The sequence below is a fragment of the Vulpes vulpes genome, chromosome 4 (genome assembly GCF_048418805.1).
Source record: "Vulpes vulpes isolate BD-2025 chromosome 4, VulVul3, whole genome shotgun sequence".
Lineage (NCBI taxonomy): Eukaryota > Metazoa > Chordata > Mammalia > Carnivora > Canidae > Vulpes > Vulpes vulpes.
Genome location: NC_132783.1, coordinates 81,934,853 through 81,948,012, shown reverse-complemented (window position 1 = coordinate 81,948,012; position 13,160 = coordinate 81,934,853). Strand labels below are relative to the sequence as shown.

Below are 13,160 nucleotides of genomic sequence, written 5' to 3'. Positions count from 1 at the left end.
TTTGGGGCTATTCCTCTACCTATCATACCCCAGTCCCTTCAGCAGCTTCCTCTAACAGACCGAAGGCTTGGTGGGGAACTTGCCAGCACTTCTGAGGTACCTTCTGCAGTGGGCCCTGGGAATAGAGCACACCAAGGACTGGTCTGTGGAATTTCTCCCTGAAAGGGTATGGGCTGCAGAGGAGAGGAGGAAGAGAAGTTCCTGAAGGCAAGTGGTATCAATGGCATCATGCAACAAATATTTACTAAGTCCCCCCTGCGCATTGGGTCCTGAGGGTCCAGTGATGGGGAGATGGTCAGATGGACATGCCCCTGCTCTCACAGAGCCCACCATCTCGCCTGGGAGGCCCACAGAGACCAAACAGTCCTATAAATGAGCGAGTCCTTACATCTCAAGATCAGAGCTATGGTGCTCTGAAGACCCAGAACATGAGAATCTGTTCCGTACTGGGGAAAAAAAGATCCATCAGGAATTGTAGATCTCAAGGGATATATGACTTCATGAAGAAAGGGAGGGTACCACCATGCAAAGACCCTGTAGCAGGGTGGGTGCTCCCAGGAACTGGAAAGAAGGCAGAGATGTAGGAAATCAGAGAGTCAAGGGGAGGCTGGCGTGGGGGCGGGGGGGGGGCGGGGGTTAGGATCAGACCCCACCAGCCTGGGGGAATCTGGCTACCGACCACAGAAAGGCTTTAGCAACATCCCTGGTACCTCCCAGGGACTCAGAACAGTGGAATGAATGGGATGGATGGAGGAATGAATGAATGCGCCTACCTTCCCTCCACCCTCCCCAGTAACCTGCTGCATCCCTCCCTTCCGCACAGCAACAGTTAACGGGCTCTCCAACGCTGGCTCACTTATTTATTTATTTCCCCAGCGCTGCTGGCGCCGACCCATGCAGCCTGAGCGTGCCTCCGTGGAAATGTCTGTAATCGCCAGCACACTTTAGACATTACTTCCACACCATTTAGGGCTTTCCGCCCCAATAGCTGCTGCTGCATTTCCCTCCACCCCAATCTTTTGGGTTGTGTTGGGGGGATTTTTTTTAAAGGTTGGGCAGTCTCTGAATTTGGGGGATCTGATGGTTTGGGGACGTGGGGAGAAAGACACTGCTTTAGAAGAATTCCTTATTCTTCTCCCATTGCCCTGGACCTGCCCCAACCCTGCCCAGGTAAGGGAAAGAAAAAAAAAAAAAAAACAATTACTTCAAGCTGCTAAGAAGCCTTTAAAGATTTTTGCGTTTTTCTGTGCAGACCTCAGATTGGGTTGCTGATATAAGCCACAGCTTTGTGGGAGGCTGAAGGTCCACAATAAAGGTCACTACAGAAGAATCCCCCTCCTAACCAAACACCCTCCTCCTTCCACCTTCTCCAGACTCAAGGCCGGCTCCTCTGAAGGCAGCAGACACACTAGACCCCAAACCCCGAGTGGACAGGCTGGGGGTAGAATGCATTTGGACTTGTTCTGGGGGGACAGTAAAATGAGGACAAAATCCAGGACGAGCTTTGTGACCTTGGGCAAGTCATTTGACTTCTCTGGGTCCATTTCTCTGGCTATAATATGAGAATAATCAGACTTTTCTTACCAACTTGAAGGACTCCTGTGGGGCCCAGAAGAGGCACTGTGGAGAAAAGCGTCCTCCTGCTGTGTTTCTGCCTCCTTCTTCTCAGCCTGTATTTTGCTGGCTGCATTTAGCTTCCTGTAACTGCCCACCACCCCTGCCCCTGCATCCTCCTGTCCCAGCAGCTGGACAGGTCCATCCACCTGTAGAGATGAGCCCACTCCCAGGGGGCTCTGCCCAGAGGTTGTACCTGCAGGGGAGGGTCCCTCCGGGATCTCTGCATGCAGGCTGCCAGCTGAGCACCACACACACACACACCATCACAGGCCCTGGCAGAGGAGCACTGCAGGAGGAGCACAGTGGCAACCCTGCATCTGCGCCACACACACTTGAGTAGAGACACAACATCTCCCAGGGTCTCCCAAGTGGAAGCAGTGAGAGCAGGACTCAAACCACTAACCTCAGCACTGATTCTCACATATGGGAAGTGACCTCTGAGAGGAAGCCACCTATTCCATAGCTTAGGTGGTAATAAGAACCAAACGGAACGCATACCGTAGGTTGAGCATGGACAAACATATTCCATGGGGATAGAAGTCAGGACGGTGGTAACCCTTACGGGGAGAGACTGGGAATCATAGACGCTTCCAGGTGCAAGAAAGTTTCTGTTTCTTGATGCAGGTGTGACTACACAACTACGTTCACTTTGCGATGATTCATAAAACTGAACACTTACGGTTGTTCATTTCTCTGTACGTATGCTTAATACACAGACTCCAAAAGAGAAAAAAAGAAAAGAAAACTCCTAAAGCTGGTGGGGAAGGAGGCATCGGAGAAAATACTCCAGGGGTTAATCTGTCCCACTCACCTAAAGCTTTAAGCTCAAGGCTTCCTGTCTGTCCTGTCCCCGATGACATGGACTGACCCAGGATTACCAATCTCATTTAATGGAGGGGCAAATTCAGCCCTGGAGGTAGAAGGTTCCCCCACAAAGGCCTCCCAGCTGCGGGCGGTGGAGCTCCAGCCCCCTCCAGGGTACAACTCCCACCACTCTAAGGCGACCAAGACAGGAGGAGCTGCCTCTGGATGGGCCAGCCCCAGGAAGGCTCAGCAACCAGAGCTGCATGTGACTAAACCTCTTCTGCCCACAGTGGGGTCCTGGGGCCACCCCAGATGGGAAAGGTCAAACCAGGGTCAGGAGGCAGAGGGTGGGTCTGGGAGTGGGGTTTAGAAACCAGGAGGGAGTGGGTATAGGCAGCAACTCCAAGGGCAGGAGCTAAAGCAAGCCTGTGCCTTCAAGCTGAGCAGAGAGACCAGGTGAAGGGCTTGGGGTCGGATCCCAGCCAGCCACTTCCAGAAGAAGTGACCCGGCAAGTCTGATTTGCTAACCCTTGGCTTGCTTGTCTGTGAAATGGGGACACAGTACCCACCTCCCCTACTTTATTGTTCCAAAGGAAGGAAGGAAGAATAGGATTTGGCTAAATGGAGGGAGGAGGAATGTGCAGGGGGCAGGAGTGAGAGCATCTTGGGGGAGGGCACAGAATGAGCAAAGGCAGGGCAGCAGGAAAGCGGCCACCCACAGTGAGGATCTAGGACAGGAAGCCCGGGGAAGCCTGGGGCTTCACCTCACCTAATGGGATGGATTTCTACCATGAAGGGTTTGTGTTGAGTGGCAGGAGGAGCGGGCTGGGCTCAGACTGGGAGCTGCTGAGAGGGGAGGGGGTCAGTGGGAAAGGCCTTCTCAGACGCAGGACTGGGAGAGGGGCCATCCCGAGCCTGTGACCCTCCTGGACAAGGACGCGGCCAGACACTCAGCTCTCTGTGGCTGGCAGTGCCCCCCGCCTGGGAGGTGGGCTGGCCGATGGGTGATGAAGACAGTGAGTGGGGAAGATTACATCGTACCTAGTGATTATGCCCTGGGTGCAATCTCTCGGCTGTATTATTGCATCTGGAGAGAAGAGCGGCCTTTCTCATAGCCGGACAGGAGGCTTCCACTTATTATTATAAAGAGGGAGAGCCCAGCGCCTCCCAGCTCCCAGCCAGCACCGCAAAGTTGCAAAGTAATTAAAGGCTGCTAAGGAATCAGAGAAATTATAATAATTCCATCAACCAAGCACTCGCTCACTTTCTCTTGTTCCCCCCACCCCACCCCTGGTAGAAGGCAAGGTGGGTCGGGCAGCCTGCAAACACCCACACAGGCCCACCGTGGGGTGGGGGGCCTGTTGTCATGAGGGGGTGCCAGGCCTGTCCACAGACCTTACGGCCAATACTCCCAACTTGTCTGGGTAAATAAAGGCCAAATTCCAGGGTCTCCAGAACAGGGGAAGGAGCAGTGGCAATGCTGGCGGTCAGCCAACACACTCACACGGGCCCTGGGGCCCCGCATCGGAAGGCTGCACACCCCGCCACCACTCTCGAGCTTGTGGGGGCTGTAGGAGCCCAGGAGGCAGCTCCCCTCCCCTCTCCCCAGCCTGGCTCTGGACATTAGACCACCCGGGAAGACAGCGCTGCAATTCCAGGAGAGGGATGGAGACCTCATGGATTCTGGGGACCACTGCCCTGAGGATCTTCCCTGGTCACCTTAGGTCTCAGTGGTTTGCCACTGATTTCTGGGGGGGTGGGGGTGGGGGTGGGGGACTCTGGGGAAATCTTTTCCTCTGTCGGGTTTGGTTGACCTCTACAGAACATGTGGTTAGGTCAAGTCACCCTGACGGTCCCTCTGGTGCTGGTTCCAAGGAGCCCACTTGGAACGTCCTCAGGCCACTACCAGTTATATCTTGGTGACGGCTTCCTTGTTTTCTTTGTCATGTTTTCATTTCATGTTTCCCACATGTTTCTTGTCTCCCATAAGACTGTAAGCTCTTGACCACTTACACCCTGATATCAACCCATCAGGCCATGGCAACGGAGCCTCTCTGTCAAGCTCCTTGGACCCCAAGTGACTTTCCTGAAGCTCTCTGAGAATTTTTCATAGCAGTGGGAATACCAGTCACCTACCCCACGAGTGTGGTGCTGCATACATGTGCTTTCCCTGAGCTGTTATGCAACTCCAATGTGCCCCCATTTTACGGATGGAGAAGCTGAGGCCCTGAAAGACCAAGCATCTTGCTCATGGCCTCCTGGTTTGGAGTCAGAACCTATATGCGTGTGGCTCTGTTGCCTTGTGTCACAGTAGGGCTCAGGGTCCCCATGTCACAGATGGAACACAAGTCAGGATGCGGTAAAGCAAAAGCTGATCCTTCAACCATCGGTTTCATCAGCCTGCCACCCATCCAGGGTCTGAGGAGACCCCCACTGCCTGGAGGAAACGAGGTGTAGGCAGGAGACCTGACCCCTCCAGCCACAGGCCCCACCACGGGAGACAGGAGACCATTTAAGAGAAAGGGGATGAAGACGACAGGTGTGGCTGGCAGCCCAACGACACTGCAGGAGTATCTCCTTGCAGCCAGCTCTCATCTCCTTCCTCTTAGAGGGTCTTTATTTAGGCGGGGGGACAATAAATGGTGTCCCATCATGTGCCAGAGAACCCCTAATGCACGCGAGCTGGGCTCTGCACATAGGCCCCCTGCTTCGTATTCATGGCAGAGGGTCCTGCAGCCACTGCGACAGAATTATATGAGCCCCCGAAGACTCCCAGCTAGAATCGGCGAGGAAACCGGTGTAATTAAGAACATTATTACTGTTCAAACAAAATAATAATTTTAATTACATCTGGGCTCCTTCTGTCTCCTGTTCCCATGCTGCCCTCGTTCCTCTCGCTGAGAGTGGTGGAGGGTGCTCACGGCCATGGCCATGAAGGAGGAGGTGGCGCGGGGGTCACGGGGAAACCCGGGGTCCCTGGCTCCGTGGGGGAGCGGGCTGGTGTCTACCTGCAGGAATGGGTCTTCTACTTCTCACAGAACAATGGTGTGTGCACAGCTGGGGACCCACATCTTAGAGGCAGGGGCACACTAACCCTGCAGGTCACTAGGTAGGGGGGTCACTATGACCCTGACAGAGTCCTGACCTCCAGAGGTGGTCCTCACTTCAGAGAGGGCTCTGAGTGAAGCCTCTCCCCTGCGTCGCTACAGCCTGTGTGGGGCCCGTGTGACAGTCCTCTCAGCCCGTGCACGAGGCCTCGGGTTCCCCTGCTTGTCTGCTCCCACCTTGGCTGGATCGGGGCCTCCTCTCCGCAACTCTGGGCAAATTACAAGCAGGCCTCGGCAAAGCTACGAAACGACACATGCAGAGGTGCTGAAGGCGACAGGGAGCAAGACTCTATGGCTCCAGTTGCAAGTACACTTGATCGGAAAGACATGAAGAAGTCGGTGAACTTGGCCTCAGTTTCTCTCAACTCTAAAATGGGATGAAAATTCTCCCCTAACTTACTGGGTTGTCGTCAGGACAAATGAAAGATAGTGAGACTGCTCGGGTACAGACAAGATGATATTACTTAAGTGGGTACACACACACACACCGTATCACCTGCACGCGTGCACACACGCACGCACATGCCACTCCACCTCGAGACGCTGTAGAAACAGCTGGCCTGCTGCCCTGCCCGTGTGCACGTGCCCATGTGCTACAACGCTCCCTGCCCTGGCTGCTGCGGGCTCTGTGGCACCTGCCCGCCGCGAGACAGGAGGTATCTGTCATCGTGCCGACAGTGGGGGACCGGAGGAGGTGCAAGCACCTCAGGGTGCTCACTGAGGGGCACAGAGACGTGGCATAGTGTGGGGCTGCTGCCCGGCTAGAATAAACCACTCTGGCTCTGGTCAGCAGGATCCAGAGCCCCTGAGATGATTTATTGGTCTCCCTCTCCCAAATCAATAGGTGGGTGGTTATAGATGCAGAGGGGGCCGCCGGGCACCATGGCCCCAAGGTATAAATTAATATGGCCTGTCAAGGGACTGCCTCTCCTGGCGTGGGAGACAACACTCTCATGAGCAGAGCTGACATCTCAGGGGGAACGTCAGGCACAAGCCAGTGGGAGCTCCCCCGACCCCCCACCTCTCGCTGCAACATGAGGATGCAGTTTATAAATCATTCGGCGTCTGATGGGCACGCCGTGAGGAGGGCAGCCAGGGGCACTGCTGTCGGCCCCAGTGGGTGCTAATACGTCTGGTCATGCCCACCCCTGCATGCTTGGGGCCTCGTCTGTCTGCGTGCCCACTGCACAGAGAAGGGCATGGTTGAGATTCGGGGACTGGCAGGCAATAGAGGGCACTAGAGAGCTCCAGCAGTGAGGCCTGGGGTGTCCTTTGAGGTGGGGGCACCCTCTCACCCCAGCACCCGGCCTGGCTGCTCTCACCCCCACCCCAGGCTGTGAGCAGTAAAGGACCCCTCACCTGGGTGAAGAAAGCCGGTGGGGGCAGAGCCCTTTGCGCAAAGGCTCCTGCTACCCTCCCAACTGCCCAAGAGGCAGAGGGGAGCAGCGGGGTTCTCTGCCCATTTGCCAAGGTCTCATCCACGGGCCGGGCCCCCGGGGTGGGTGCAGGGGGTTGGGGGGCACACAGTCCCTGCTCAGGCTGGTGGGGGAGCTGAACGTACCACCACCCATAGTCAGGGCCGCGTGCCAGACACTTGCTGAGGCTGGGCCCCATGCTAAGTGCTTCCCCCCCAACACGGTCCCGTTTCCTTCAATCCTGGAGACAATTTTGCAAGGCAGGCACAACTATTTCCCTTTTGCAGGTAGAACTGAAGCTACCTGCCAAAAATCACAGAACCAGGCCTGTCTCGTAATCCTGGCTCCACCTTTGGCAAGCTCTGGGCAAGGCACGGAGCTTCTCTGTTTCCAAGTCCACACCCGTGGCATGGGACTGACAAGCGTGGCTAGCGTGTGAGGCGGCAGTGAGAGCTCAGTGAGCAGGGCCTTGGCCACAGAGGAAGCTCTCAACAATAACAACGGCGTCAACTTATTATTATCGCAGGGATGAATTACTTTGTTTTACGGACAAATGCTCACCAGGAAGCTCCTTCTCCCTGCTTTCCTGTCTCTAGTAAGGAGCTCCAGGGAGGAGTGGCTTTCATCTGTCCTTGCTAAGTGACATGGAGAGATGGGGTGGCCTAGGGAGACCCTGGCTTGGATCATGTCCCCAGCCGAGGGGGCCCGGGCCCCTGCTGTCCCATCTCGGTCCATCTGCCAGCCTCTTCCCCTCTTCCAGCCTCCTCCCCACCTCACAGCTGGTCACCTGAAGCCATGAGTTACAAAGATCTATGCAGGACCTGTCAGTGATCTGGACAGGTCCCCAGGGAACCTACTTCCAGCCCAGCTTTATTTCCACAAGGGGACATTGGGTGTCTGTGAGGGACATGCGTACACCAACTGCCACTGGCCCTCTCCAAAAGGATCTCTGGTCAGGGGTTAGAGTGCCCTTCTATCTTTTGGCAATCCCAATATATGAAGAGAAGCTAAAGAACAGGAAGTATATGATAATCCGGAGACACCCTAACCTCCCTGTGTGACTACCAAACTTCTACACATCCCGTGAGGTCCCAAACAAATGGCCCCTGTGTATAGACCGGGTCATTTCTTCCACAGTGCCTCCAGCCTGCTTTGCATGCCCTAAGCGACCATGGCGTTTAACACATTTATATGTTATTAGACCTCCTCCTACCTGTCTTTCTCTCTGTAAAATTGTCTCCCCTAAGGCCAAGACCTTGGTCTTAATCACCAGCATTTTACTAAATATACAACAAGCCACAAACCGGGCTAAGGGCTTTACCCACCTGCATTATTATATCTCACACAATGACCACCTCCCCACCCCCACCCCCTATAAGGCAAATACTGTTGCTTGTCTCATTGATAAGAAGACTGAGGTCCAGAGAGGTTATGTCACCATCCTAAGTTGCACAGCTGGCCAATGGGAGAGCCCTTTTGCTCTACCCTATGTGTCCAAGCCAGCTTAGAAGCCCTGGGCCTATAGCTGTTCAGCAAATGTTCACTGTGTTCATTTACAAAAAAAAAAAAAACAAAACAAAAAACAAACAAACAAAAAAACTGAGTGGCTCAGGGCACGATGGATCAGCTCTGGGCCTCAAAGGACAGGGAAAATCAAGTTCGGCTGGGAGCAGAAAGAAAACACTCGGGTACCGGTTAGAACGGCACAGTGTGTGTGCGGGGGAGCAAGAGAAAAGAGAGACAGAGACACAGGCTCCCAGGCATGGAATCGGCCCCCGGGCTGACAGGGTGATCGGCGCCGGGGAAGCCAGCAGGGAAGGTGAGAAGGGTAGGTTGAGGCCAGGTGGGTAACAGCCCAACCGTCCAGCGAAGGTGCATGAACTTGTCGAAACTTCAAGGACACAGCCCGCCCTGAGATTCCAGAAGCCCTCCTTGACCCCTTGACCCCAGGGGCCACCTGGCACTGTCTGAATTCTCACCTCACCCCCATCTGGGTGACCCCATCAGCCGGGCCTCAGGGTCACCTCCCCGGGGCACACCTGGAGGGCTGGTGGGGGGGTGGGGGTGGCCCCGGGGAGGACACAGGGGACAGGGCAGTGCTGAAGGTCAGCGAGGCGGACACACCCCCCCTAATGAAGGTAGTGGAGCGGTGCTGCTGGGCACAGACACAGGCAAACACGTTTGAGCAAATTGGAACGCCATAAAAGTCTATTACAGCAAATCAAACAGCAGTCAGCATGACAGCCATTAGCCTGAAATGAATACACGGGGACTTAATGAGGTCTGTCGAGGCTGGCTTGGTGAATTAAGTTGCCAATTCTAGCAGGATTTCCCTTTTCTTTACGGACTTGAAAGCATCCACGCTGCCTCGTTAGGGCTTCGACAAGTGAATTGCAGGCCCTTTCACCCTGATAAAATGGATAATTACATGTAGAACAGCTTAGTGAGAGGAGAGGGCTGGGCAGGAGGGGAGCAGGAACACAGAAACCCAAACACACCTGTCTGGCTTCTCCTGAGCAGGGGCGGGGCCGGGCGGGGCCTTGGGGGGTGGGAGAGAGGGGCAGGCCTGGGGCAGGGGGCCTGCAGGTTCTCCTGGAGAAAGGGGCAGGGCCTGGCCTTGATCCAGCCTCCGGCCCACTCCTGTTCCCCGCAGCTGAGAATGGGCTGCCCTCGCCCCCCCCCCCCCCAGAAGGCCACAGGGGTCAGGCTCCAGGGCTCCCCGCCACCAGCGGGGTTTGTCAGAAATGCAGTGTCCGGGGCCGGCTCTTCCCAGGCTACGGATTCAGAGTCGCAGGGGTGCAGGAATATGCATCGTAGCTAGTCCCCTAGGAAATTCTGACGGGGTGTGTTTGGGACCTTCTGATCCACCCCTTCTCGAACACTCAGTTCTGAATGGCTTCTGAAACGCGTAGCTCTGCTTTGGTCTGCATCGCGCCAGGGCTGGGGAGCTCAGTACATCCTTGGAAGGGTAGGGGGATAGAATGCGTGCTAGGTTTCCATACTAGAAAGTTCTTCCTTATATAGACCTAGAATCTGTCTCCCAGAAAACTTGCTCTTCACATCCATCCTCGGGTTCTGGGCACAACAGATCCCCAAATGATCAGGGCTTGTAGGGCTGGGGACAGTGGCTGCTGAGAAGGTGATGGAGACGGGACAGGTGGCTGGCACGATGAGAAGGGGAGCTCAGTAGATGGAAACAGCCACTAGAGCTTCTCTGCCAGCCCTTCAGGGATAATGAAGTACTTGAAGGAGAAGGAGAAGCTTCTCCTGCTGGGATGCATCCGCAGACCACGGGCTATCAGCCTTCGAAGGAACCTGTCCAATCCCCCAGTTTAACAGCTAGTGGGACCAAAGCCAGCAGGGGCAGTGATAAGCCCAGTCTCACCCAGCCAGTCCCAGGCACAGCCAGGACTAAATCCCAGAGGTCTTGACCTACAGGACCTCCACTGCTCACCTTGGCAAGAGTCAGCTGGAAAGCCACCTCCTCCAGGAGGGCTGCTGACATTTCTCCGATCACTCTGGCCACCCCTCAGCACTGACACCTCACAGGTCTCCAGAGCCCCCCCTCTTTCCCTGGCTTGCATTCTTACCCCATTCACTTCCACGGGGCCTCTGTCACACATCACGCTTCTCAAGGGCAGGGCGCTGGGGTCGCCAGGGTGACCTCCAGGCCAGCAGGAGAGCCCAGGCTCAATTCCGGGCCAGGAGCCAGCAGGTCCTTTGCTGGTACCTCAGCTGGGGCCTGAGCCAGACAGCTAAGTTCTAGCTCAGGTGACCACACCAGGCCGGGGCTGGTCGGTGCCAAGCCACCTCAGGTCAGGAGCGGCCAGGCCCGCATCCAGCTGACACCACACCCCACCGGCCACCAAGCAGCCCTAAGTAGGGCATCAAGTATCAAGTCAAGGAGGTGAGCTGGGGATGTTTACGGGCGAGCAAGTAAACCACACAGGCTGCCCTCCAAGAACTGTGTGTCCTTGTGGCTGGCCCCTCTCAGCCCACCCTCTGAGGAGAGTCATCAGATGTCATCAGATGTCATCAGATGGGCAGCAGGCAGGCCACTTTATCCTGCCTGTCCCCTGTTGTTGTTAGATAAGGGGGACTGGGGCCCAGAGAGGTTAAGTGACGTGCCCACATGGACCCAGCAATCTGGAAGCAGAGCAGGGGCCGGACCCCGGGGTCTCCTGCCGCCAGCTTCAGCTTCTGTCATTGCTCGTTCTTCCGGCCTTCCAGGTCTCTCTGCGCAGCGGCCGCCTGGCACAGTGCCAAGCCCACGGCAGACACTCAATAAATATTTGTTAAATAGATGACTGACTGGAGAGCCTCTCTCCTTGGAAGCAGAGGCCTTCGGAGAATCCCAGGGGATCCCAACAGGGCGGCATTGGAGGTCACATCTCCTGGCAAGGCAGCGAGGGGAAGGCTGGCCCCGGGCCCAGAGGCTGGGGAGGAGGGATGTGACCTCTCGTCCCCTTGCCATCGCTGCTGCCTGCTGCCCCCTGTGAGAGAAGACAACGGGCAGCCATGCCTGCCAGGATGGCAGCTGAGCAATGGGCTTGGGCTCATTAACTCTGAGCCGTGCCCTTGGCTTCCGAGCCTGGGCCCAGAGCACAGGCTGGCACGTAGAGACCCTTAATTAAATTAGGGAGACTTCCAAATGAGAGGGGGCCTGGAGCCAAGCTGCAGCCCCGGACATGCTGGCCACAGCTCAGGGCAACGTGTCCCCCTGCTTGGGACTGCGGGCTCTCCCTCCCGAGGCCCTGCCACATCAGGGCAAGGTGCGGGAGCCTCCGTGCATTCCCACCCTCACATTTGTCCTCCCTTCCCTCCGTCTGGCACCAGCATAAGACCATTGGCTCACAGCTGAGTAAGGAAGGCCAGGAACAGGAAGGTGAGGGGTGGGGGGCATGAGACAAGGTCTCTTCATCTTGGAGGGAATCTGAGGCTGCCCTGGGAGTCAGAAGGCTCAAAGTCAAAGTTGTGTGACCTTGGGCAAGTCACTGTCCCACACTGCGCCTCAGTTTCTTTATCTATAAACTGAACAGGTATTTTCTAAAGACTCTTCCCCTTCCCTGATCCAGTGACATATAACATAAAGGGGCTGGAACTCCAATGCCTTGGTGCTGACCTGCCTCTCTGCAGGGGAATCCGTTCCCATCATTCCCAGGCCAAGGCTTTATTGCTGCCATTCAACCCAGAGCCCTAAGGGCAGGCCCGAGGGACACCCAGTAGAAGCTCTTTACCCACCACCTTCAAGGTCTTTGAATTGCTAACTACCAGCCCAGAAGACTGCCATCAGTCACTGGGAGAGGACAGTAAGGGATGAGAACCCTAGTACCATTGGGAGCCGGCAGCCAGCTTATTAATGAACCGTTTGTAATGCAATAATTTGTACTTCTCAATTACCAGCAATGGCTTGGTTTTACATGCCTGCACTCATGCAAACACACTCAGAGTACACAGACGACCCAAAGGAGCAGAGGGCCAGGGAGACAGGCGGGCGAGCATAAGGCTAGGGAAAAAAAGTGCCTTCCTGGAGCCACCACCTGCTTCCTGGGTTCTTGGGAGGGCCCGTTCCGGGACATGGCTGGAAAGCCGGGGATCAGGCCTGCTAACTCACGTGCCCATGGCCCACACTGGCTATGAACGGAAGCAAAGAGGCCACGACACCTGCCCCTTCTACCTCCTGTCCAGTCCTGCCTGCAGCTAGAATTGTGGGGCTCATCCCAGGCAGGCCTTCTATCAGGCCTGAGGCCGCCTCCAACCCACCGTCCTTGACCATCCGTAGGCCCTCACCCTCCAAGCTGTCGGCAAGGTCACCAACCTGCCCAGGGCTGGTGCTTGGGCTGCGGCGTGGGCAGGGGAAGCAGAGCTGGAGCTGCCCTGTACCCAGCTTCAGCCCCTGCCCAGATGGCCCACCCTCCACATCCCTAAGTGTGACCCTGGGGGCTCCTACCTCAGGGATGCGGACGCTGTAGGGTTGGTTGTGAAACGTGGGTGCGTTGTCATTCACGTCCCCGACCTGTATATTCACCTTCCGCGTGATCACCTGGCAAGAGAAGGGTGGGGATTTAACGTTGGCATTGGCCTCCAGCCTCTTTCTGCCCCAGCGCCCAGGACCCTGCCTCCCAGGGTAGCAGAGGCCTCAGGAGACACTCACCCCCTGGTGGTCACTGACGGAGAACTCCACTGTGAACTCAGACTTGGTCTGAAAGAGAGAAGG

At 56.1% G+C, this 13,160-nt stretch overlaps 1 protein-coding gene across 1 annotated transcript in view; it reads right to left on the bottom strand.

The window, feature by feature from the left end:
• LOC140598427 (cadherin-23-like) overlaps positions 1-13,160 on the bottom strand; it is a 311,068-nt gene that overhangs the window by 176,795 nt on the left and 121,113 nt on the right. The window contains exons 5-6 of the mRNA XM_072754990.1: positions 13,098-13,145; positions 12,894-12,986 (exon numbers count right to left, since the gene is read on the bottom strand). Of these exons, the coding sequence (XP_072611091.1) occupies positions 12,894-12,986; positions 13,098-13,145 (141 nt within the window). The remainder of the gene's footprint in view (positions 1-12,893; positions 12,987-13,097; positions 13,146-13,160) is intronic.